At 37.5% G+C, this 22,810-nt stretch overlaps 1 protein-coding gene across 11 annotated transcripts in view; it reads right to left on the bottom strand.

The window, feature by feature from the left end:
- The window catches only part of TENM3 (teneurin transmembrane protein 3), a 1,315,365-nt gene that overhangs the window by 287,224 nt on the left and 1,005,331 nt on the right, over positions 1-22,810 (bottom strand). For 10 of the 11 annotated variants that reach the window (XM_039550639.1, XM_039550640.1, XM_039550642.1 and 7 more), the window contains one exon: positions 18,146-18,424. The exons of the other annotated variant lie outside the window; for it this stretch is intronic. In XM_039550639.1, the coding sequence (XP_039406573.1) occupies positions 18,146-18,424 (279 nt within the window). The remainder of the gene's footprint in view (positions 1-18,145; positions 18,425-22,810) is intronic. 11 annotated transcript variants of the gene reach the window in all.

Below are 22,810 nucleotides of genomic sequence, written 5' to 3'. Positions count from 1 at the left end.
TAAAGCTTTTCAACTAAAATTCCTTAAATACAGTAGTATGATATGTGAATAATGTTCTAAAAGACAAGATAACCCTATCACAGGTCTTTGAATAAAACAAGGTCTAGATACTAATTTTTAAATACCCTTCAGGAATTCTCCAGATTTTAGAATTCGTATTTGTGTTTCTGTGAAGTATGCTATCATGCAAACATCATGAAAGTCATATAGGCTAAAGAATTGAATAGTTTTCTGCATATATTCACATTTACATATGTGAATACTCACTTTCCGCCTGAGAAAAGCCAGGAACTTGAAGGCATGCATATCCAATTTCTGCAGATACTGCAGATCAGTTTGAAGTGATTGAATAATCTAGTTCCTACTATTCAAGCTATAGCAATTACACAAAATGCTCCCAAGAAGAGTAGCTAGTTATAAATTCATGCTATGACAATGTGTATTGGATACTGTTGAATAATTTAGTTTCTGAATGAATTTAGTCAGCAGTTTGTTTAGACTTTTAATAGTCTATTGCCTACTTTAAAGACTTCTAGCTGCAAGTTCTTCAGCACAAAGGCTTTAAACTGATGTATTTCAAATCTATCTATATGCTTACTGATTTTAATTGCATTTTGCCAGGGAAAGCAGTACGACCTGAAGTGGAATAAAAAAGTCCATCGTCCTCACATTTAATTTAGTTGTATACGTTACTTAGAAAATGCAAACTCTAGGAAAAAAGTACTAAGCACATGCACAGTATTCCACGGTTAGCTGTCTCCAATTTTGTTTGAGAGAGATTCCTAAGGAATCCTGGTGTCAGACTTTCATTATCAGATACTGAAGATGTGAAACTAGCTCCTGCCTGGCTAGGTTCTGTGTTGCAGAAACTCTGTTTGGATCCAAACATTTCAAATCTCACATGGAAAATCCATCCACTTTAGGGAAGAAGTCTCATGATTTCTGAAAAGGGATTCCCTGAATCCGCAAGGCACAGTAACTCACGGTGGTGCTCAAGCCACTGGCATTCAAGGTAAGCGCAAATGACTGGACCGGACAGAACCTTGGTTCTGAAGAATATGCCCCGAATACAACAGAAAATTGCACAAGAGGTAACTGATGATACCTCTGGTATTTGAAATTTTCTGGAACAAGAACCCTGCAGCCTTGTCCAGCTAAGCTTGGACACTCCTATGACAATTAGGAAATAACGCAGAAAGAAGAAATTATGAATTTGGTGTTCTGTGGTAAATGAATCCTTCACGCTGCCCACAAAAATCCCTTCAACAGCCACACCTGTCATCATTTAACTACTGTGAAAATACAGAACCCATGGAAATAGAGTTTATATGGTAAGATCTCCTTTGAGGCAGACTCCTTCCTAGCAAAGATGAGATGAATCAATGTCACATCCTTTCAGCTTGATAGTGTGTTGTTTTTCTCTGAAGTAAGGCGTAAAAATGAGATGCAGAACTCTTCGTGGGACAGTCTGGAAAAGTTCAAAACCTAGAAGAAAGACTAGGCAATTTGCTTTCACCCCAGTATCACTCCCTTTGTATCTGCAAGTTACTCAGCCTGCCTAGTGCATTTGATGTGAATAGTCACAGCCAGGAAAAAACCACAATCTCCACATGTTCATGGCATCAAGCCACCAAGCTGCATCTTGCTCCATTAAATCAGTCTGATCCATAATATCTGTCTGTTCAGGTGGTACCTGGAAGGGCAGTATACAAACTCCAGCCAAACCTGCAGATGTTAGGAGTGAAGTCTTGAAAGCTGCAATACATATGCATGCATGATTTCACATCTTCCGCTATCCATATTCACAGGATTGCATTTTTTTTCCTCTCCCAGTCCTGATTGGTGATGGTTCCAGCCAAGTCTATAATCTAGAACAGTATGAGCTGTTACAGCTTTCATGAGATCCTGGTTGATGCTGCATGCTTTATATGAATTCTGGCAATGTCAATCTGCATAAGGATTTGGTCCCTCCTCGAGCACACTTCCACAACTGATATATTGTAATGCTTAGCTGTCTGGAAAATCCTTTTATTCCTGTGTCCTGTGTTACAGGCCATGCAGTGAAATTGCAAATGGAATACTTCTTGCAGAAGTGAGCCTTGCAAGTTAAAAAGCTGTGCACCAGAGGAGTGTGAAGAATGGAAGCACCAAAATGAGAAGGGCTGATAAGAAATGTATGGATTTATTGACTCTCTTCAAATGTAGACACGTGACAGGCTAAAGTCATCCTACATTTCAGAATGAGGAAATACTATGAACACATGCATTTTCTTTTGAATTCTGCTGTGTCATCATCTACAGCTGCAAAACAAACGAGGCCACTTCTGGCTACAGCCGACTCTGCGGAGGTCCTGGGAAGGTACTGGAGAGAAAATACAGCACAGCAGACATGTTTAGTGTGGTGTCAGAGCAGAGAGCAGAGCAGAGAAAGGCAATGCTCTGACCAGACAGGGCTGCTGCCTGTACTGTTAACCCTGGCTTTGCTCTCCTCATTTTCAACTACCAAATTTAGGGCAGACATTTCCTTACTCTACAACAGACCAACTCATCTGGGGAGAGAGAGCAAACGTGAATAAGATGCAATGATACACCTACCAGCACACGTAATGGCAGGTGTTCCAGTGCCAGCAGCTGCTTCAGCTGTCCCAGTACTACATGGCTGGTAGGAAGCAAGCCATGTTGGACCTTCTGTCACCAGCGGAATGCGGAGGCTTTTCCTCTTCCTTATTCCACTGCAGGAAAGGAGTAAATCTCCATCCAGCATCCCTGCAAGGCTGAGTGTGCTTCTTCCTGATACCCACCTATGATTCCAAAAGTGCAAGCATCTGCCTGCATTTCCAAGAATCAGTGGTTGACTATAATGTGGCACTTCCGTTTTGGGCAAGAATGGAATCTGGCTTGTCTACCTGATAAACTGTTCCCATGCTTTTGGTGGAACGGGAGAAGAGTGGAGGAAAGGCCACTGCTTCATTTAGATGTGATGAGACCAGTTCAGATAGTTGATTTTGCCTTCTCTCCCTCATGCTTTGTGCATCCTATAAGAACACATCAAGCAGACTGAGCATGGCAGTTATGTGCAGCTCTCCAAAACAGGAGATGGAGACACTTGTGCCCATTTTCAAAAAAAAAGAAAATTAATCTGTTACTGAATCGATAAAATTTGAAGCCTCAGGTTGAAGAGCCCTGAACAAGAGATAAGAGAAAACGTAAAAATGGTATTGTAGGAGAGTATGAAAAATGTCAGTACTTGATCTAAGAGTACTGATATAATCAAAAATCAAAAGAATCAATTCAGGAAGTTCATAGCAATTTAGCCAAAGCCTGTACAAGAATACCAGCTCAGCTGTACTTTGCTATAATGGGAGGTGGCATGTAACAGGAGAAAGGGCAGAAACACAATCTCTGCTTTTTTACTCCAGTACAAGCAGATAAAAACCACATTTCCAGTAACAGCAATTAGGAGTAGCAATAGACATAACACTTTAGGAACATAGGAAAATATTTGCATTTATTCAGAATGTGCACACACAAGCATCTTAAAATGCTTGTAATTTGTGCATCTCATCTGAAATCACCAGAAATTGGCTAGGTTTTTGCACCCACCTTGGTATTTTTAATCATAAAATTTAGAGATTAACTGCAGATTTCAGAAACACTTCTAAATTTATACAAGTTAGGCCCTTTGTAAAGTTACTGGAAATGTATCTTGATTTTATATATATTTATTTAGGCACATACACACACACATACAAAAAATATTCCCAACTGTTTCAACTTATTAAGCTCAAGAAGTTAAAAAAGGCAGAGTTAGTAAATTTGATACAAAATAAACAGTATGATGCTCATTTATAAATAGGAAAACAAAACCAGAAAAATTAAGCAGAGTGCAAATGCAGATACAGCAAATTAGTGACCAAATCAAGATTTCATTGAAGTGTCTCTTACTTCAAAGCAAATGCTTTGAAGGCTTCCCACATGTAAAGTTCAGAAGAAATTGATAAGCAGAATGAAAGACACTAGAACTAGAGTTTAGCTGAGCTAACAGTTGTGCTTTAGTAATTACAAGTGATCAGCACACAGAGTCTAACGGGTCTAACTTGAACTCGCAGCAGAATACTCGGCACCGATTCAGGACTAAATTTAATGGACATAATGAGCCATTATCATCGCATCCAGGAGTATGGTACATTTTCTTTGATTATTTCCACAGACTATCCGAAACTCAAGTCTACTTAGCTTGTAAAGTCTGATGAGAGCACAGCCTGAGGTAATACAGATGCAAAAACAACTCATAAAAGATTAGGTCAGCTTGATTTAACAAGGAAAAATAAAGTAGAAACATACTGGAAAAAAAGGTTGTGGGTTTTTGGGAGGGGAGGGATTGGGCTTTTTTTGTTGTTTTGTGGTTTTTTTATTTTTTGTTTGTTTCTTAAGACAAAACAGCATAATCAAACATTTTGCATAAAAACATATTACACTGTCTGGCTTTTTTACAGGTTCTGGGAAGAACCACCACTGCTCCATAAAAGCAAAATCAGACAGCATGATAAAAAACATTAAAAAAAAAAAAGCCCTTTTGTTATTTGTTTATATGACCGGAAAATATTTCTTCCCATACTTTGTAGTGCACTTACTCTACTTTAAAATCACAAGGATAACTGGATTTTCAAATAATCAAAACTACCACATCACCTAAATGGTTACTTCAAATTCATATTGTAAATCCTGGGGTGACCAGAGTCAGTAGGGAACCAGCTCCCCATGAGACATCGTCTCTTGTATTTACCAAGCATAGATACCGTTATCATTGAAAACAAAAGAGATATCTCTCAGTTCAATTAACTCTCCAGCTTCAACGAAAGTACATTGCAGTAGGATCTTTTTTAAAGGAATAATTTATCAGAATTCTCTTTAATGCTTTTTTCATAACATTGAAATACCTCAGAAAAGAGGATGAAAAATTCAATTGTGTAAAGCTGATCAGAGGAACAGAAATCCATTCTGAATGAAGGTAAGCTGATTAACTTTTTTTATAAAAATCAATGCATTTGATGCTGCAAAGAACAAAGAATTTGTAAGAAAATAAGAAATGAACTTTTTTTTAAAGCAAATTGCTAACTAAAAGTACTCAGACTCTGTTGCCATATTTTCAATATTGTTATAGTAGTTTAAATGTGTTCCCTAAATCCCAGAAGTGCAAAGACGAGTCTCTGAATAAGGAGAACGTTATTAATGTTTGCAAAGTGGACACCAGTGTTTTCTGGGTAAGTTCCATTATAGTTTTATATGATATGTTACATTTGGGAAAAAGGTAAGAACTCTAACTTATATTTTCAAAAATGGATCTGGGCATTTGTAACAACTGAAAATGAATTTTGAAATCTATATACATGTCACAGAGCCATCTAAGCCACACTTGACAAATAATGTCTTGTATCATGGGGACTCCAACATTATTCCAGTTTAAGTAATGTTGAAAAATACCTAACTTTCAAGCGACCAATCTTTATGAACTCCTAACTGCAGCAGCAGACAAAAGAATTATTTTTACCTAGCTGTTTATGAACCCAATTAAAAAGCTGTTACATGCCTACACCTAGATTGTGGTAAAACCCACCTTTTAAAGGCAACAGGTTGTAGTCTGCTTGAGATATGGCCTTGCTGGAAATAAGCATTGCAACTGCTAGAACAGTAAGAAGAGTGCTTTTCCCTGTGGACATGAAAAAGTGTTTCAGTATTGTTCTGCCAGTAGTTACAGGGCTCAGCAACCCATCTTCTGGCAACCTAAAAAACAACAGAGGCATGACACAACTACATAAAACTGCCTTGGCAGCATGAAGATGGCACAAGGAAATGGCACTGCAGTCAGCCTTGAAAGTATAAACCTCTGCAGCACTGGGAGTATCCTCACCGCCCAGTGAATAAGAAATTTATGGACAAGGAGTTAGGTGAACTCAAGGAAAATACTGAGAAGTAATAAAAAACCTGAATTCCTGGGTTTAACCTCTGGCTGACAGGTTGCCAGCAAGCAACACTTAGGTGGGTTAGCCACAAGTCATTCCTTTCCCACCGAGAAGGCAGCCACTTTGACTTTGTTTGCTCCCTGTATGAAGTCAAACACTGCTGCATTTTTTATGTCATGGGGATTGTTGCATAGGAATAAAAACAGGCACATGAACTCTCTCTGCTGATTTCTACTCATGGCCTACTGGCCAGCAGATCCCAAAACATTCTAATAACTTCCATTTTGGGGTAAGACAGAAATACTTACAGGACACTAAAGAGCCTTCAGTCTCAAAAACTCTTACAAATTGCATTCTAGAGGATTACTAGCACTGTATAAATAAAACCAAAGTCTGTTCAGGAACTACCAGATCCTGAAACCTTTAAAATACATTTTCATGTGTATAGGAACTGCCAGTAAATTTAAACAACCAGCACAGCTATTTGATACCTTGGAGCTTTTCCTTTGAAACTAAGAATCTCATAGCTACAGGTTCTTTCCACTCCACAGTATTCTCCTGCCGTATTTTGACAGAGAAAACCTAAATTTTCAGTAGAATATAGAAAGCAAATGTGAAAGAGGGAAGAGTTAGAACCACAAAAATGTGAACCCATTTGTCCATCCATCCATTTCTTCTCTGCAACTTCTACATACCACAGGACAGATATAAATTCAGCAAATGCACTTGCTGAATAATTCTAGGGCAGGGACTTCTGGTAAGATCCCGCATCCTTTTGCGGCTGCAGAAGGAATCAATGAAAGACAGCTGAAGCACAACACAGCTAATCTAATAAGCAAATGTAAGCCTGGAACAATGGACTTTTACACTCGGCCCACTTCTATATCAAGTCTTCCTGTGAATTTAGTCAACATTCTCTATATTAATTTGGTTTTTCTGGGAAAGATTTTCAATAGCACTTCTGTGATTTAGAAGCACAAGTCCTATTACAACTCATGAGGATGTGAGCTCTAAATCTCCAGGGCGCTTTTAGAAAAATCTCACTCTACCTGTAAAATGGAAAAACAATTATTGCTTTCTGTCCTCTAACTACACTGATACAAGGACTAAAAGGAATATTCAGCACTGCCCCTGTGTGAACTCCTCACTTTTCCAAGACCCAAGAGGCTAATATAACCTTATCATGACTTCAGGTCAAAAGACTGAGTCTAATGGACCAATGGAAGGAATTAATTTCAGAGCTCAGGACCTTTAATTGAGAACAGATGGTGCCTAGTCCCTATAAATTTAAAGTCTGGGGCCTGTTAACAAAAGCATCTAATCTCATCTCAATTGCCATAAGCAGCCAGGATCCAGCAATATTGAATTTACAAAACAATATAACAATCTCCAAGAACTCTACTGAAAGCAAACAAACAGCAAAGACAGTTAATGAAAAAGACGTCATATGTTCTCTGCAGCTAAAGTAGTTAAGGGAACGAGCAGCAGAATTCCCCACTGAGTGCAGCTTTTAAGCAATTTTAAATAAATCTCCTTTTAGAGCATACAGCAATCATGCAATGAAGAACTTAGCAGCTTGAACAATTCTAGTTAAATCTACATGGAAGGAGACTGGATACTATCTATTTAACCAAGGCCATTTTCTTTCAAAGTCATTTTGACCCAGTTATCTTGTAAACTTTGAATATTCAAAAGAACTTCAAAGATTATAAACTATCTTGATAAATTCAATATTCATCTTCAACAGCAGGAAGAAAAGACAATTACGAAACCTTCTCAAAGAACTAAATTTTGCCTCAAAGTATCTTAGACTTCTCACCTTTGCTATTTTTCTTCAACCTGCACAGGTGACCAATACAGTTCAGTGAAACCACTGTGAAAAGAAAGTCAAGTTTTGTAGACAAACAAAACAACCCAAATTCTTTAGACTGTCTGCCACAGGTGCAGGCTGAGACTCCATAGCATTAGTCATCAGCACTTATCCAAAGCAATTTATTTGTAACTTTAAAGTAGTTTACAGAAATATTACATTAATAAAACCCCAGCGACCGGGGCTGAGGGAGGAAAATCAATCTCTCCAGCATACAGTAATTCAGCAGCAGATATGTAACACCAGAATAAGTTTCCCTTGCCCATGCTCACAACTGCACATGTATTCATTGTGAAAATGCTTCAAAGTTTCTAGGTTATTTGAAGAAGAAACAACTGGTCCTCAGCCCTGTATGTTTACTCTATAAGAAGACAATGTGTATGACAAGAACCTGAATGAAAAGGCATTGTGAGGATGATTATGTATGCATATATGTGGCTATATACACACACTTATGAATCTATTTCACCATGAGGACAAAAAGCAACCATTAAATAGTCAACTAGAAAAACAGCCTGTGGTTGGTCTTTACTCTGTTGTGGCCTGACAATCCAGAACCAGGGCTTCCCAGGTCAGTAGCTTCTTTTTCTATTGTGAATAGAAATATTTGCTGCACTAGAGATGGAATTGCTCACATTTCGTCTCAGATGTACCAAGTCAGCAGCCACAGCAGCCCAGGGAGGGATTCGCCAGCAGCAGTACAGATCTGGCATAGCGGCTGCACAGAATCTTCAAACCAAGAAAACTATTATCTATTATGTATGTTATTACAGCAGATATGAGATATACACACCTACTAAATATTTGCATATTCATAATTTAATCTATAATTAATTTACATCGTTCACCTTTCCTAAATTGATGCTGTGAGTTCATAACTGTAAAATCTAAAAAAAGAAAAAAGAAACAAAAACCGAAGTAAGATATTGAGAAGAATTTCGCAAATTTCCATGTACTATACAGAAACCTGGACTAAACTACAATGGTCACAGCAGGTATCAAAGACCTTTCCACTGAAAGGTTTCTAAGGTGGAATAAAAATCCCCCCAACAATTATTGTTCCTGGTTTCAGTGAGCTCAAACCACATTTCTTCTTCTGTACAACATACAGATGAAAACAATAGATAGCCGAACACAAACCTGATAGAATTTAGGAAGAAAATGGTATACTGAATGAGGGGAAGAGTGTGGAATAAAAATGAAACCCACAGCTTCTTAACAAGCATTTCTTTTCCCGAGATTTGAGACTTCGTCCTCTTCTTACCTTAAATCAAGAAAAAACCCCTTAAATTTTACCAACATATCAGGCAGTATATTATAGAGACCCAAAAAAGTTCTGATCAGTTCAATCCACATATTAATAATTGTAAAAGGAATTAATTTTCAAATCTGGCTTGAAACTTAATTTTACATTGAATTCTCATCTGAATCAGAGAAAAAAAAGCTTTATCCAAAAAACATCAAAGTAAGTTTTACATGGCTTTAATAAGAATTAAAGAACTGTCTATTCCAAAAGCCTTTGCAGCATTTTGTAAAAAAAAAAAATCATCTTGACAAATTTTCTCCAGCTGTTATTTGACCAGCATACAAAGGCTGTTACCTGTAATTGTTATTGATACTCTTACAATTGCACAGCTTATATTTACTTTAAAGTTGAAATAATTATTAGATTATTTCTCAATATGACATAATTAGACAAGGAAATGCAATTAAAATCTTATTTCAAATCTAAATTAGATTAAGCTTAAAAAACACCTTTAAAACCACTGAATATGAATAATCCTACTTTTTATATTGAGTAACTACTATTTAGACTATATCTCTGCCATTCATTTGGTTTTAGCTGACCAATATATAAATATATGCATGTATATACACCCCCTACCCCGGTATCAACATACCTATGCAGGACACTAGGAAAGTAGTAGCTGAGAAACTTGCTTTCTAATGATAACCAAATAATCTTACAGCTTTGACAGATTTTTTTCCCCTCCTTTTTATTCCAGTAATAATTACGTCAATAAGCCTGATTCAGCAAATTCGTTACTCTCTAATTCATTAATTAAAACAATTTACTGCTACCACCATGATTTTTCAAGGACATCAAAACCATTCCAAATCAAAACAGCAAAGATCATCAGTTCACAGATGTGCAAAGCATACTGCACTCTTACAGCAGCCTCACATTTAAATCCTTGCACAAGTACATCCAGAAGAACCCCTATTGCTTAGGGCAACTGAAGAGCAATATTTTTATACCAAACCTAAAATGAGGATAAAAAAGTCTATGAAAAGTTAACCATTTCCAATTAGAAGAGAAAACCAATATAAAAATTCAATATTAAATTGCAGAGCAACATTTTTATAGCCTTAATTTTCTCAACATGCTTCCTTGCTGACTAATTTTTGGGTTGAATAAGACACTTGACTCACAAAAAATAAAACCAGAAAGGAAGCGAAGAATTTCTGTTGTGCACCCTGTTCCTCAAGGACCGACAGCAACTACACCAGCACTTAAAACTTGTTTTGGAAAATACGTCAGATGATTAAATATCCGCACAGTCCCCAGGAATCTTTCACTGAGTTACTCTTGGAATGCCATTGGCTGAGCTAACGTGTACTTTTTGCTATTCGCACCGCTTGCCTCTGGTCCTATTTGCCATTTGTGGCCTTTGTAACAGCAGCAGTATCTAGAGAGAATACACTGGGTGCAGCAGGCTGAGCTCTCCCAGTCTCTTCTAGTGTCATGTAATTCAAACTTCTGATCACGCTTGTTAACCTTTCTCTAGGCCTCCAACTGGCTGGCATTTGTCTCAGAGTGTAGTCCCAAAGCAGTCATGGAGACACACCACTCCTGTCTTAGCACTGCACTGAATGCAGCAGCAGGATTATTTCAGTAGCAGTATATACGTATACAAAGACACATTATACATTCGTGGAAGAAACCCCCACATACTACAGCAAACACCACTGCCCAATAACCAGTGTGACCTTGAGGTGACGCCTACCCAGGAGGAAACAGAAATGTTTCCCAGACATGCAGGATCAGGGATGGGGAAGCCACAGCTCAGTGCTGGTTGAAAAGCCCTTGCACTGCAGAGGAGACATGGGCTGCTGAGCATCGTTTTGCAAGCTGGACATACACAAGTTCAGGGGTCCAGACTTGCAGCATCCACTGGTGCTGGCAGAGCCATCCAAAGTCTTTGGAAGGCCACTGTCTGACTCCTTGGAATGTAATGGCAATGGGGGGAAGCTCCTGATGACTAGAATATAAAGGTCATGTCATCTTCAAGATGGGCAAGGAATATATGAGGAAGCAGAGGCAGTCAGCCTCATCCCAGGCTCCCAGGGAAGATGATGGAACAAATATTGCTGGAAGTATCCTTCATATGCTGGGATAGGTCTCCAGGAAAAGAAAGTGAATGAGAACAGCTAACATGTATTTACCAAAGGCAAATCATAACTAAACAACCTGACTGCTAATTGTCACAGCAGACAAAGGGAAAGCAGCAGATACTGCTTTCCTTGACTTCAGCAAGGTTTCCAATGCAGTTTCCCATAGTATCCTGCTAGCCAAGCTGGAGAGACATGGACTGAATGGGTGAGCTGCATTTTCTACAAAATGCAAGGAACATTTTGTAGAAAACTGGTTGTATGAAGGGGCTGTAAGATTAGTGTTTTTTAGTGCAAAGAGCAACTGTTGCTCAACAGTAATGGCATTCGTCAGGAGCTAATGTTGGGATGATGTTGTTTTATGTCTGTACTACATTTAACATCTTGAGAATGAATAAGATGGAATGTGCCCTTAGCAAGTTTGTGGATGACACCAAGCTGGAAAGACTGATCAGCACACTGCAGGGCAGGATTGCCTTTTGAAGCGATCTCAACAGGCTCTAAGAATTGGCCGAAAAAGCCTCATGAATTCCAAAGGCAGAGAAACCACATCTAACAGTACTAGCTGGGAGCCCACTGGAAAGCAGCTTTGTAGTAAAGGACCTGGGGAGCCAATGTGGACAAGTTCAGCAGTGAGCCCTTTCAACAATAAGCCAAACCACATACTGGGCTGCATTCAGAAGAATGGAGCCAGCATACCCTGGGAAGTGATTAGTCCCTTTTATTCAGCATTTGAAGGCCACATCTTGATGACAATATTCTGTTTGCATCTTGCCAGTACAACACTGACAAATTGGAATGAATTCAGTGAAGACTGCCCACGATGATTGGAGTGCTGAAGCATACAAATTGAGGAGAAGCTCAGTGAGCCAGAAAGGCAAAAGGTGGAAATCTAACTTTGGTCTTCTACTACCCAATGCAATGGTCCCAACTCCAGCAAGGGAAACTCTGTTTAGGGGAAAAAATTCACAATGAAGTTGGCTAAGCACCAGAACAGTTGCACAAGATGATGTAGAATGTCTCACTTGTTATAAAGCATAAACAGTTTTTTTCCTAGGGTGTTTCCTGCATAACTTATTAGAAAGGTTCCTCCTCCTTTCTCTTTTTCCCTTCTGAAGTTGTCCTGTTTGTTTTTACCTTCCAAAACCATATCCATCATCAATGATTTCTCACTCATGAATCATAAAAAGCCCAGGGGCTGTAGACACTCTATACATGCAGGACAAAATTTATTTATCTAAGCAACCTCTAATTCTTTATTTAAAAGTATAAATATTAACTCTGTGATCAGTTACTCAGGTAGCAAATGCTGAAAACCAACAAGAAGAAAACATATCAGCAATATAGTCTTCTTTCACTGCTAAGTAATAAATCAACTCCGTCTTCTCCTTTTTCATAGTATTCATGTTTCCGTACAACTCTACTTTTTTACTGATTGTGTCTCAATTTTATTCGTATGCCTGCGCCTCCCCAGGGTCCTCCTGAAGCATCTTTGTAAGCTCCTCCTCAGAAATTTGACCTTCCTTCTTTTTTCTGCATGTTTTGGTTTTTTTCCTTAAAATTCAGATATTTTGAGAAACCCTGAAATATGACAGTTGGTCTTTAAACACCTCTTTCACCATTCCTTAACATTAGAAAGATTTATAAGCTTAAGAGCCAAGAATGAATTCTCTGAAATTTTCTGCTTTGATTGGGATCTGCAAGGAAAAAACAATTCTAATTTTATTGCTGTCAGCTGTTGCTAAACCTATAGTTCCTGCACATCAGAAAATTTGTCCAAGTGTTAACAAAGAGCCTCATCCTCTGGCCTGATGGTCTATACCAAATTCCCATCATGAAAGCGTAATTAAGATGGTCCTTTGGAATCTCATGCCCTTCTTCAACAGCAAGTTCAGTGACACTCAAATCCATGAAACCCAGTAGATCCCACAAAGTTACGGCAAAAAGGTCATCCCAACTGTTGCCTCTTTGGCTACCACTAGCCAAAGGAATTATGAACATGATTTTCAGTTGCATTAACAATTAGATTATTAATTGAAATATATCCACAGGACTACTATCACAATGGAATCTGAAAACTGGTGTAACTATAGAAAACTGATAATATTTCATAACACCAGATAATTACTTTTGTTTATGGATTTCTGTTCCATGTCTCCGTAACCAAAGAAAAATTTGTATGCTTGTTAAATATTAAATATTATTTCAGAGCTGACTTCTGTCAAAAATAAAACAGATTGATTTCCTGGTCATGAATTCTTTTGGCAGCAAAGCAAGATTTAGGACATTTTGGCATACTTAATGAGAAGAAGACAATTGCTAGATGGAAATCTGTGGGAAAGAGTGAGGAAATTGTAATTGGTGGTATAGCAGTAAGATGAGGATTAATTCACCAGCTATGTGGCTGGTTTTGATCAGCAGGCTCAGCATTTGTCTAGCAGGTGGAATAGTTGGCTAGCTACTATTCAATAGGGTTCATTTAAATCAAGTTTTGTGCCTTAGCATAAAGAAAGATGTTAAATAGGTGAAAACATGTAACACTACTTCCTGAATTATGTGCATTATTTATTAATGCAGAGTTCAATTATGTTATAGATGAACTGGGTTAGACACAACAGATTAAAATGTCTTGACAAGTATCTTACCAACGTATTTCTTGGGTTTCAGAGATCTGAATGCCAGTAAATTCATCATTCTGGAAGGACAAGAGAGTATTAGGTTCACAAGAATGCTATCTTCAGAAACTGTCTGAAGTTGGAGAGGAAGCAAGTAGGTAGCCACACAGCTGATAAAGTGATATTTTCTCCTTACAGCAAACCCTCAGCAATAAACACTCTACCAGCAATACCTACTTTTCTGTATCCATGAAAAATTGGTCCAAGTTTCAAACCATTTATCTAACCGATTCAGAATGACTGCCTGAGGCCATGAACTTGACTCTCTCTCTCCCTTTATTCTTTTTATTTTGCTACATCCTGATCTCTGGCTTTCTAACAAAAACCCATCAGTGCAAAACTTTCACTAAACAAAAAAAGAAATCCCCACATTCTAGTGCCAATAGAACTACTTTCTGTGTGCCCAGGTAGAAGGTGACATGAACTTGACCCAAGTCTTAAATGAGTGACTTTTCAATCAGAATCATTGCCAGAGCCTTTCAGGCCAGCACACAAAAAACGCACACAAAACCAGCTATATAATTTTACATGGACAAATAAATAAATAATAAGGTGCTGCACTTCTGGAATAACTTGCTCAATTACCTTTCATGTTTTGCTTATTAACCTTCTGATGTCTCATTAAGTCAGGGATTGCAGTTTCATGGGTTTAAAAAATAATTTAAATATATAAGTGTATTCTAAAATACCTTAAAAATATATTGACCTTTTAAGCAAATGGGCCATTTGAAGTCTAACTACAACTTGTAGATCATACTCTGCTGGAATATTTATCCAGTTTAAAAGACAAGCTTTAGTAATCTTAGAAAAGCTTAGCAACATAAAGTTACTGGCAAGCGTGTAAGAGACCCGCTGCTTGTATTTCAAAGCAACAGCTCCTAGAACAATTACCAACATAAATTTCTCGATGCAGCATTTATGAAATAACTTGCAATGAGAATGGAGAAGAAAGCCTGAAAAAGCATGTGCATGCTCAGTGTGCTCCAACTGATACATTATACTGTATGTGACACTGGTTGGTTGCCCAGAATAACAGATGCAGGTCCTCCTTCAGGGAGGCTGACATGACAGATCGCTCAGAATATGATGCCAAGAGTCATACATGGAACTTGAATGAAATCAAAGAAAATAATTTCTCTTCAGAATTATTTACTGAGCAATATCCTAAAATAACCTTTGATGTGAGAATACATCTATTAACCCTATGTTTGACATATGTTCTGTTGCTTTAAAAAAAATTATCTGCTGGCACAGTATGTTCTCATTTTTTAAATTTTGCAACTTGATAATTTGCAATGTTATTTGTTTAAAGAAACTTCTACATCTTCCAAGATTATTTAAAAATTTAAGTCACTTTTTTAGGATCTTAGAAACGTACTATTAAGACCTTGACAAATAAAAGATAAGAATTTTCAACAAAGTATTTCTTCTTGCTTATTGTAATTATGCAGCAGAATTGCAAGTTTTGCCTTCCTGAGGGATATGCAATCCACAACTATTTCAGAAGGACAAATACCTAACAATTACAAGGAAGGAAAGGAAATGCTATTTTGATGCTGAGCTTCTCTTCCTGTCTAATCAGCAAGAAAGAAAACCCCAAGTACATTCACCAAATTGTTAATCCTGAGATCATAAACCTGTAGGATAAGTCAAAGTTCTCATCATCTTGACAAGTCCAAGATTATGGCAAAGGACTATTTAAACAGTGAGTAGTTTTACTGGGTGAATGCTGGGATCACTGAAACACTGAGGCCTTTAGGTGAGGAAAGTACGATCTGGTGGTGTTGAGTTTTGCTCATCATAACCAGTTGCAGCTTTTTTACCTTAAAGGTAAACACACTGCATTGAAATGCATTTACCTGTAAAGCAATGCCATCAAAATTCAGTCAGGAATCTTTCACACACAGCAGAGGGGGATGCAATACAGCGGACTTGCTGTAACTCTCACTTTGGTTTCAAAGCCTTAACAGATTTGTCAGATTTTAACAGCAGACTGGCACAGCTGCTAACTTTGGGCCATAAATTAACAAAACTTTCACCTGCAGTTTAGTCCTTTGATTAGAGCACCTGTGCCTGCCAGGGCAATACCATTTCCCTGGCTTTAAATTATATTTTCTATTCTACTATGAGCATTAAATCTTCTGAGTTCCAACAATATGTATAAAATAATTTCTCAGCCAAGTCTTCCACGTTCAGTGGAAACAAGAATTCAGAGAAAAAATACCAAAGAAGATTAAGCTTTTCACCATTTTAACATCTCCACTGAAACGGCGACCCATGACATGGTCCAAGTTATAGATGTTTCATAACCCTAGGGAACTCTCAAGCCATCAAAATTTCATTAGCTTCACAGCAGTCCCAGTACATTCTTAAGCTGGACTGCTGGCCTCCCTATTAACAAATAAATCAACTGTAATCCTTTTTAATGGCTAAACTCTTCGTTGAAGTTGTATCAAACACCAGATATTCCTTGCATAATTTTAACCACTGCAGAATAATGTATTTTTTAACATATTCAGTCTTCTCACACACATAAAAACAAAACATTCTAACTTTCAGATGATTGGAGGAAGTTTTGGCATATTTTAATCAGATAATTTCTTTTTAAAAAAATTGTAAATGTAAAACCCATTGAAAAGTACACCAAACCTATGGTACCTCTGAAGCAGTCACCTCTATGACTTTCTACAGATCGTGTGCGTGTGTGTGCATGCATGTATATATAAATATGTATTTTCAAGATCAATAACCAAAGGTTTTACAAAAGGGTCAAGAGAATTTGTTTCACCATAGACCTTGCAAAATCACAGGACTGCTCAACAACTTATTCTAGACTGCTCTGCAGCTGAAATATCAAGCATTATCTCACAGAAACTCCACTGCCAAAAGGTGGTAGACAAGTACTTCTGTCTTCTTTCAGAATGTGCCTCTGACTCAAAACAAATTTTCCAAGCATGACACAAGACACCTGTAAGCACTGAGAGCTGTCTGCTCAGGTACCATGTAGCATTAAGTCCAACACAAAAGGACGGTCCCATTTGAGACAGTGGTTTTGCACAGGCATCTTCGGGTAGAAACAGCCACCAGAAGAAAAACAAGTACAAATAACAATAAATTATAGCTTTGGGTTTGTTTTCTCAAACTGAAGTTAAAATAATAAATAGGAAGGACTAAGCTTTATTGCTTGTAGTTTAAAATAAAAGTGCACTCATTTTTTAAGGATTACCATGCATACATACCTACATAGCTGTTTCCCACCACGTGTTACAGTCATTGCCGGAGGACAGCAATAAAATTGCTCTAATTTTTGTACAGCCGAGCGGACAGGTTTAATAAATTAATAAAATGACATGTAGACATGCAGGCAATAGCCATCACTAATTTTCATTGTTACTCATTTTTCTTTATTCCTCTTTTGAATTTTTCACATAGAAAGTCATGAAGTTAATAGAACAATTGTATTAATTCTAGCAAAGCTGAAAATCTTCTGCAAATAAAAAGTTAAGACTGGTACAGTTAGCATTTAACACCACATTAGATTCTGTTCATAACCTCAAGAGGAGGTAAAAAATTTTGAAAAGCTTTAAAAATTAATCATTCAATTGTATTAACCTATTTTCATTTAAACTCTAAGACTTAATACACAATGGTCATACCCCACATCCTACAAAGCTGCTGTTAAGATTTTTGTTGCAGATTTTAATTGCACAGTAATCCAGTCCCCCAGGCACATCAAAGGCCACATGTCCCTCTTCACCACAATTCCAATTGCTCTCATCAGCTAAGAAGTTTAAAGCACAATCAAATTTCTTTTTCAATCACATGAGCCCTCTTAATAAGCTATTCTTTGAGTTCATTCATCCATTCTAAGACTCTGCAACTTCTCTAAGATGTGTTGAAGAACAGTTTACAATGAAACTTCTGAATTCTAGCTAGTCTGGGGAACAACTTTATCACTACCTAGCTGTTCCCCAGAGGGTAACAGGTGATATGGCTAGCGATAATACAGAACTAATTTTTTTTTGCGATTAAACTGTTCCAAAATTACAACCAAAGCACCACATCCAAAGGCTGCATTAGTTAGGACTGATACTGAATATTGACTTTTCTGGGGAGAGGGAAAAAGAAAAAGAAAGAAGGTAAATAATTCAAGGCCATTCCTTTAATGATTTAAAATTACTGAGTGTCAGCCAAAACAGCAAATAAACATTAATTTATATATGGGCATATGCATAAGAACTTACCATTTTCACTGTCGGACTTGTTTTCATGTTCGGTATCAGTCAGAGTGAGGGCTGAGTTGGAACGGCTCGACAGACAGGAACTGCGCCCTGATTTGACCCCCCTGCCCCAAAGTCTCATGGCATGCTCTGGAGACATCACTCCTTCATTTTCAGTATCAGCATCTGACCCTGCACTGATAGAGTAACCTCTGTGGGGGAGCCCCATTTCCGCACAAAATGCCAGTCCTCGACGAGCTGCTGGTTCACAAACTCCTAACTGCCTTAGGGTAAAATTCTGTCCTGATTAGGGGAAAAAAAGATAACAAAAGGTGAGAAATTTTTAATTATTTTATTTTAAAGAAGTTAAAAGTAAAAACTCTTCATGTGTATAATTGTCTCAGATACCACATAAGGTGTTTTGTCAAAATTCCACCTGTATTACAATCAAGTGGATTCTTTTGTCTCCAGCTCTCCTCAGCACTATTTTGTCAACTGCTTTAACACATCAAAAGAGAACCTGGGTAGCAAATAAACAAAACAGAACCTGCTAACAAAGAAAAGCCAATTCAGTACATGAAAGGATTAAAAATAAATTTTAAACTTTTCATTTAAAAAAAAAATATATTTTTCAAAGCATAAAAACACAATATATTTGTCAGGATTTTTGGTTGGTTGGTTGGTTTTGGGGAGGGTTTTTTGTTTGTCCTCATTAGAGGTCAAAGCAAGAGGCTATTTTTCCCCATAAAAATGTCACCTAATGTGGCAATGGGAAAGCTAAACAGGAACAAAGCTCACCTGGTTTTTATTTCCTTTCTCTGCCTTATTTTAATACATAAATACAAAGAATCAGAAACATGGCCACCTGTTACCTGAAAGTACTACAGTAAAATTGTTATTTTTCATGTCACTGCATTTTGAGGAGCATTTTACACTTTCACTGCTGAAGCAGAGTCTGTGCATTTTAACAGACTTTTAGCCTGTTTTGGGGCAGAGCAAGAGACATAAGTGAATCCCAAATGATTGTATTAATAAATTAGGTGCAATAAACTCGTGACACTTCAATAACTTAGAGTGTCTAAATTATGCGATACTCAAAAATGACTGCCTTTTTAATGGCTGTGTCTTCATCCTACTTTTATGTCTGTAGATTTAAGGCATTTTATGATATATAGACACTTGGCAAGCTCCTTTGCATACCTATATCCATAATACTTTTCCACCCTAGCCCACAATTATTTCATAGCTCTGAGAACAAATTAGGACACACACTCAATTTTTGAATCTGACAGGCATCCTAATTTCTCCATAATTAGTCATTTAACATAAAAACACACTAGCAAGATAATTAAAGCTTATAATATGTCAAGAACAGAATTCTATGCACAAAAAAGTAATAGAATTGCAGAAGTATGAACACAGAAGTGCAAATAATTCCTGAAATATTAAGAGTTAATGAACTGGTCATCAACTTTTTTAAAGTAGCTGGTTAATTATTTTATTGCTGCAGTCACCTGAAGCTGTTCCTACAAGTTTCTTCACAGTCAGAACCATAAATGAATTCTGACAATGACTTTCATAAATAATGAAAATCAGTTACTACAATTAGGTACAAATCAAACTACTTATTATGCGGCTGTGAACAGACATTTGAATGAAAATATAGCTGGGGAGGTAAATACAAAGGAGTAGGCATATCTATGCCTATGTCTGAACAGTGTCAAGGGTATAAGAAAGGGGATTACCATGCACACACTGATAGTATCTTGTCATGTTTTAAAGCTGTCATGCCACATGAATATCCAGGTTTTATGAGAGCTGAAAGTAATCAGCGAAGGAAACAGGCCAAACAAACCGCCCAGTGGTAATAGGGTCAGAGCTGAAAGCGGTAAAGTGTCTACAATACTTAATTATTTTACATTTTTGTAGATATATGCTAAGGGTGACAGTTTAGAACACTGGTTTATGCCTTTGGTACATTAGTATGTGAATCTACATTTTCAAACAGTTGCCTAAAGCCAGATACAGACGAAGCCTCTGTGCACATGTGTATGTGTACAGGTGTCTCTACACACACATGGAGTAGATAAGGTGTATACATAGTTGCACATGCAGCATCTTATTTATTCTAAAAAGAGAGTTTTGAGAAGCAAAATGGAAAAGAAAGAGGTATTATGACCAAATACAAGGTTATTTGAGTCAGTAACAAAACTGCTGTTGACTTCAATGCTACAAGGTGTTATACCTATGGTCCCCACAACCTCATGCTGCTGAGATGTGAAGGTGAGGAAGGATGCAGACACACAGCTGCTGCCTCCTGAGCCACAATCAGACCAGCTCAGCAGTGGGAGAGCATCACACCCTGCAGCTCCTCCAGCAACCCTGCTCTACACAACCCTGTGCTCCCCCCACTGCAAAAACACCCTTTGCACTCAGACCCATCTGTGCAGGCACGGCAATTTGAAAAGACTGTTACATACACACTTCTTTCTTCGTCATAAGCACTTGAGAGAAACTACCTGAGGCATTCCAGAACATCTTCCATGAGCTTCCCAGGGGACTTGGTCTCAGGCATAACATACCACCTACCATCAGTAAATTGATTTTTTTAGTTGAAGTTTACAACAGCCTACCTTCATGTAAAATATCATCTTCTTTTTCCCCCCTCTTGTGAATGGTAAAAACCCCACAAAATGGCATTGTGCAACCAAAACAGGAATGGGGGGCAGGTTTGAATATTGCTCCCTTATTCCATTCAATGTATTAGAGCTTTTCACTGTACTGAGAAGTTTTACATCATAGCCCAGAAATGTTGTAACAGCTTTAGAATCATCAGGCTACATAATCTTCTGACCTAAAGCCTTCCTAAGAGCTTGACTAAGAGGATTGTAGTCCATGTAAGTTGCCTACACAAATGAAAAAACAAAACAAAACAAACCCCAAAAAACCCACAAAACCCAAACTGAAATGTTGACATGGAAAAATAAAATGTTTATTTGTGTAGAAATTTAAAAATTCAAATCCCAAAGGAAATCATACATATGTGATAGAAAAATGTTACATCATCTTAAGGCTTCTGAACAATAAAAACAGGAAATCTTCCAGGATCCAGGGGAAGCTGAATACAGCTGGGATGCAGACCTAGAGGGTAGCAGACTAGATGGGAGCTTTTACCTGATAGTGAACAACACTATGAAATCAAATTAAAAGCTGAAAAGGAGGTTGTAGGAGATCAGTGAGAAAAAAGAGCATGAACTGAGGATGTTCTTCTTGTGTTCACAGAGTTTCTAATTAATCTTTCCAGAATGACTTGCATGTGAGTGATTTACTCATTGCTTTCTTGCACTTTACCATTTGGAATTTCTCCCACTGACACTAAGTGTCTCAAGAGTTCATGAAGACTTAAAAGCAGCTTGGCCACTGTAATGAACCAATTCCTGAGAAGAAAATGGAGATACAGAATAAACAGATAGGCAGCATAATGCTTCATGGGTTTTTTTTCTTTCCTTTCAAAAACGTATGAAGTGAAAAGTAGAAAACAATGAGACACAACATTTCAAGGACACTTGTTCTGGAAATATCTTTGGGGGTTTTGGACTATTTGAGATGATATGTCATGAAGTGAAGTTTTAAAAACTGTCAATAATGCTGTTTACTACCTCTCAACTATTACATGCTGTATTTCTGCTGGCTAGGAATATCAATTTATAGGTATTGTAAGGACTGCTAACACCCTCTGTTTGTGGAGACAAGAGCAAAACTAATTAATTAATAACTCTAAAATAACTTTCAAAAGCTCATGCAGCAATCACTGCTAAAAACACAGCATTTGCCAACAGTGACCATACATGCCTACGTGTTATGTTGCAACTTTCTCTGTAAGCAATAATCCATGCAGGATTGGTGCAGCTCCTTAACTACATCAGTTATACAAAAATGGACACCAACATACTTTCAATACATATATGTCTATAGCAGAATTATTATTCTTAAAAGATAACGTGCCAGAATCATGCAGGTTACATTGTCTAGAAATGTGCTTTTTTTTAAGTTTAATCAAATACTGCTATAAGAAAGTTTGATGTACACAGAAATTGGTGTAGTTAAAAGCTGTAAGTTAAAAACTGGAATTAAATGGAGACTTACTGCACTTGTGCTATGTTTGTTTCCCTGGCCTAATTTGGGGAAGTCCTTCAATGACCTCCATAATAAGTTAAGCTTCAAGTTGGAACTGTTATCTGTGGAAATGGGTTTCTGAAGAGGACTACTAAACAAAAGAAAAGGTCCCATGGTTCTTCAGTTGTCAGTGTCTGCTTTAAGTTGGATCTATACTAAATATAAACACAGAGATATTATCTTAAAAACCATGAAAAGGTGAAAGAATCAAACAGAAGGAACGAACAAAAGTTTCCAAAAAGAAAATTTGTCAGCATCTCCAGTCATCAGCACTGTCCTTACTATTCATTAACCACTGATAAATTGACAAGTCAGGTTTCAGCAACAATAGACTATAGAAAAAAAAAATCTGAAAGGCCTCCAAAGCACCTGCCTAGTTAGCATAAAAATACACCCAGCTCCCCTAGCTTTTAAACCAGATGAATTATAGTGTGACTGCCTTTGCTGACTTTGGTTTTGTCCTAACAGGACGGACACGGTACCAAAAAGACAGAGGTCCTAAACATATCCAAG

Source organism: Corvus cornix, chromosome 4 (genome assembly GCF_000738735.6).
Source record: "Corvus cornix cornix isolate S_Up_H32 chromosome 4, ASM73873v5, whole genome shotgun sequence".
Taxonomy (NCBI): Eukaryota; Metazoa; Chordata; class Aves; order Passeriformes; family Corvidae; genus Corvus; species Corvus cornix.
Note: the sequence above shows the minus strand (reverse complement) of the source record. Positions and strands in the feature narration are given on the sequence as shown.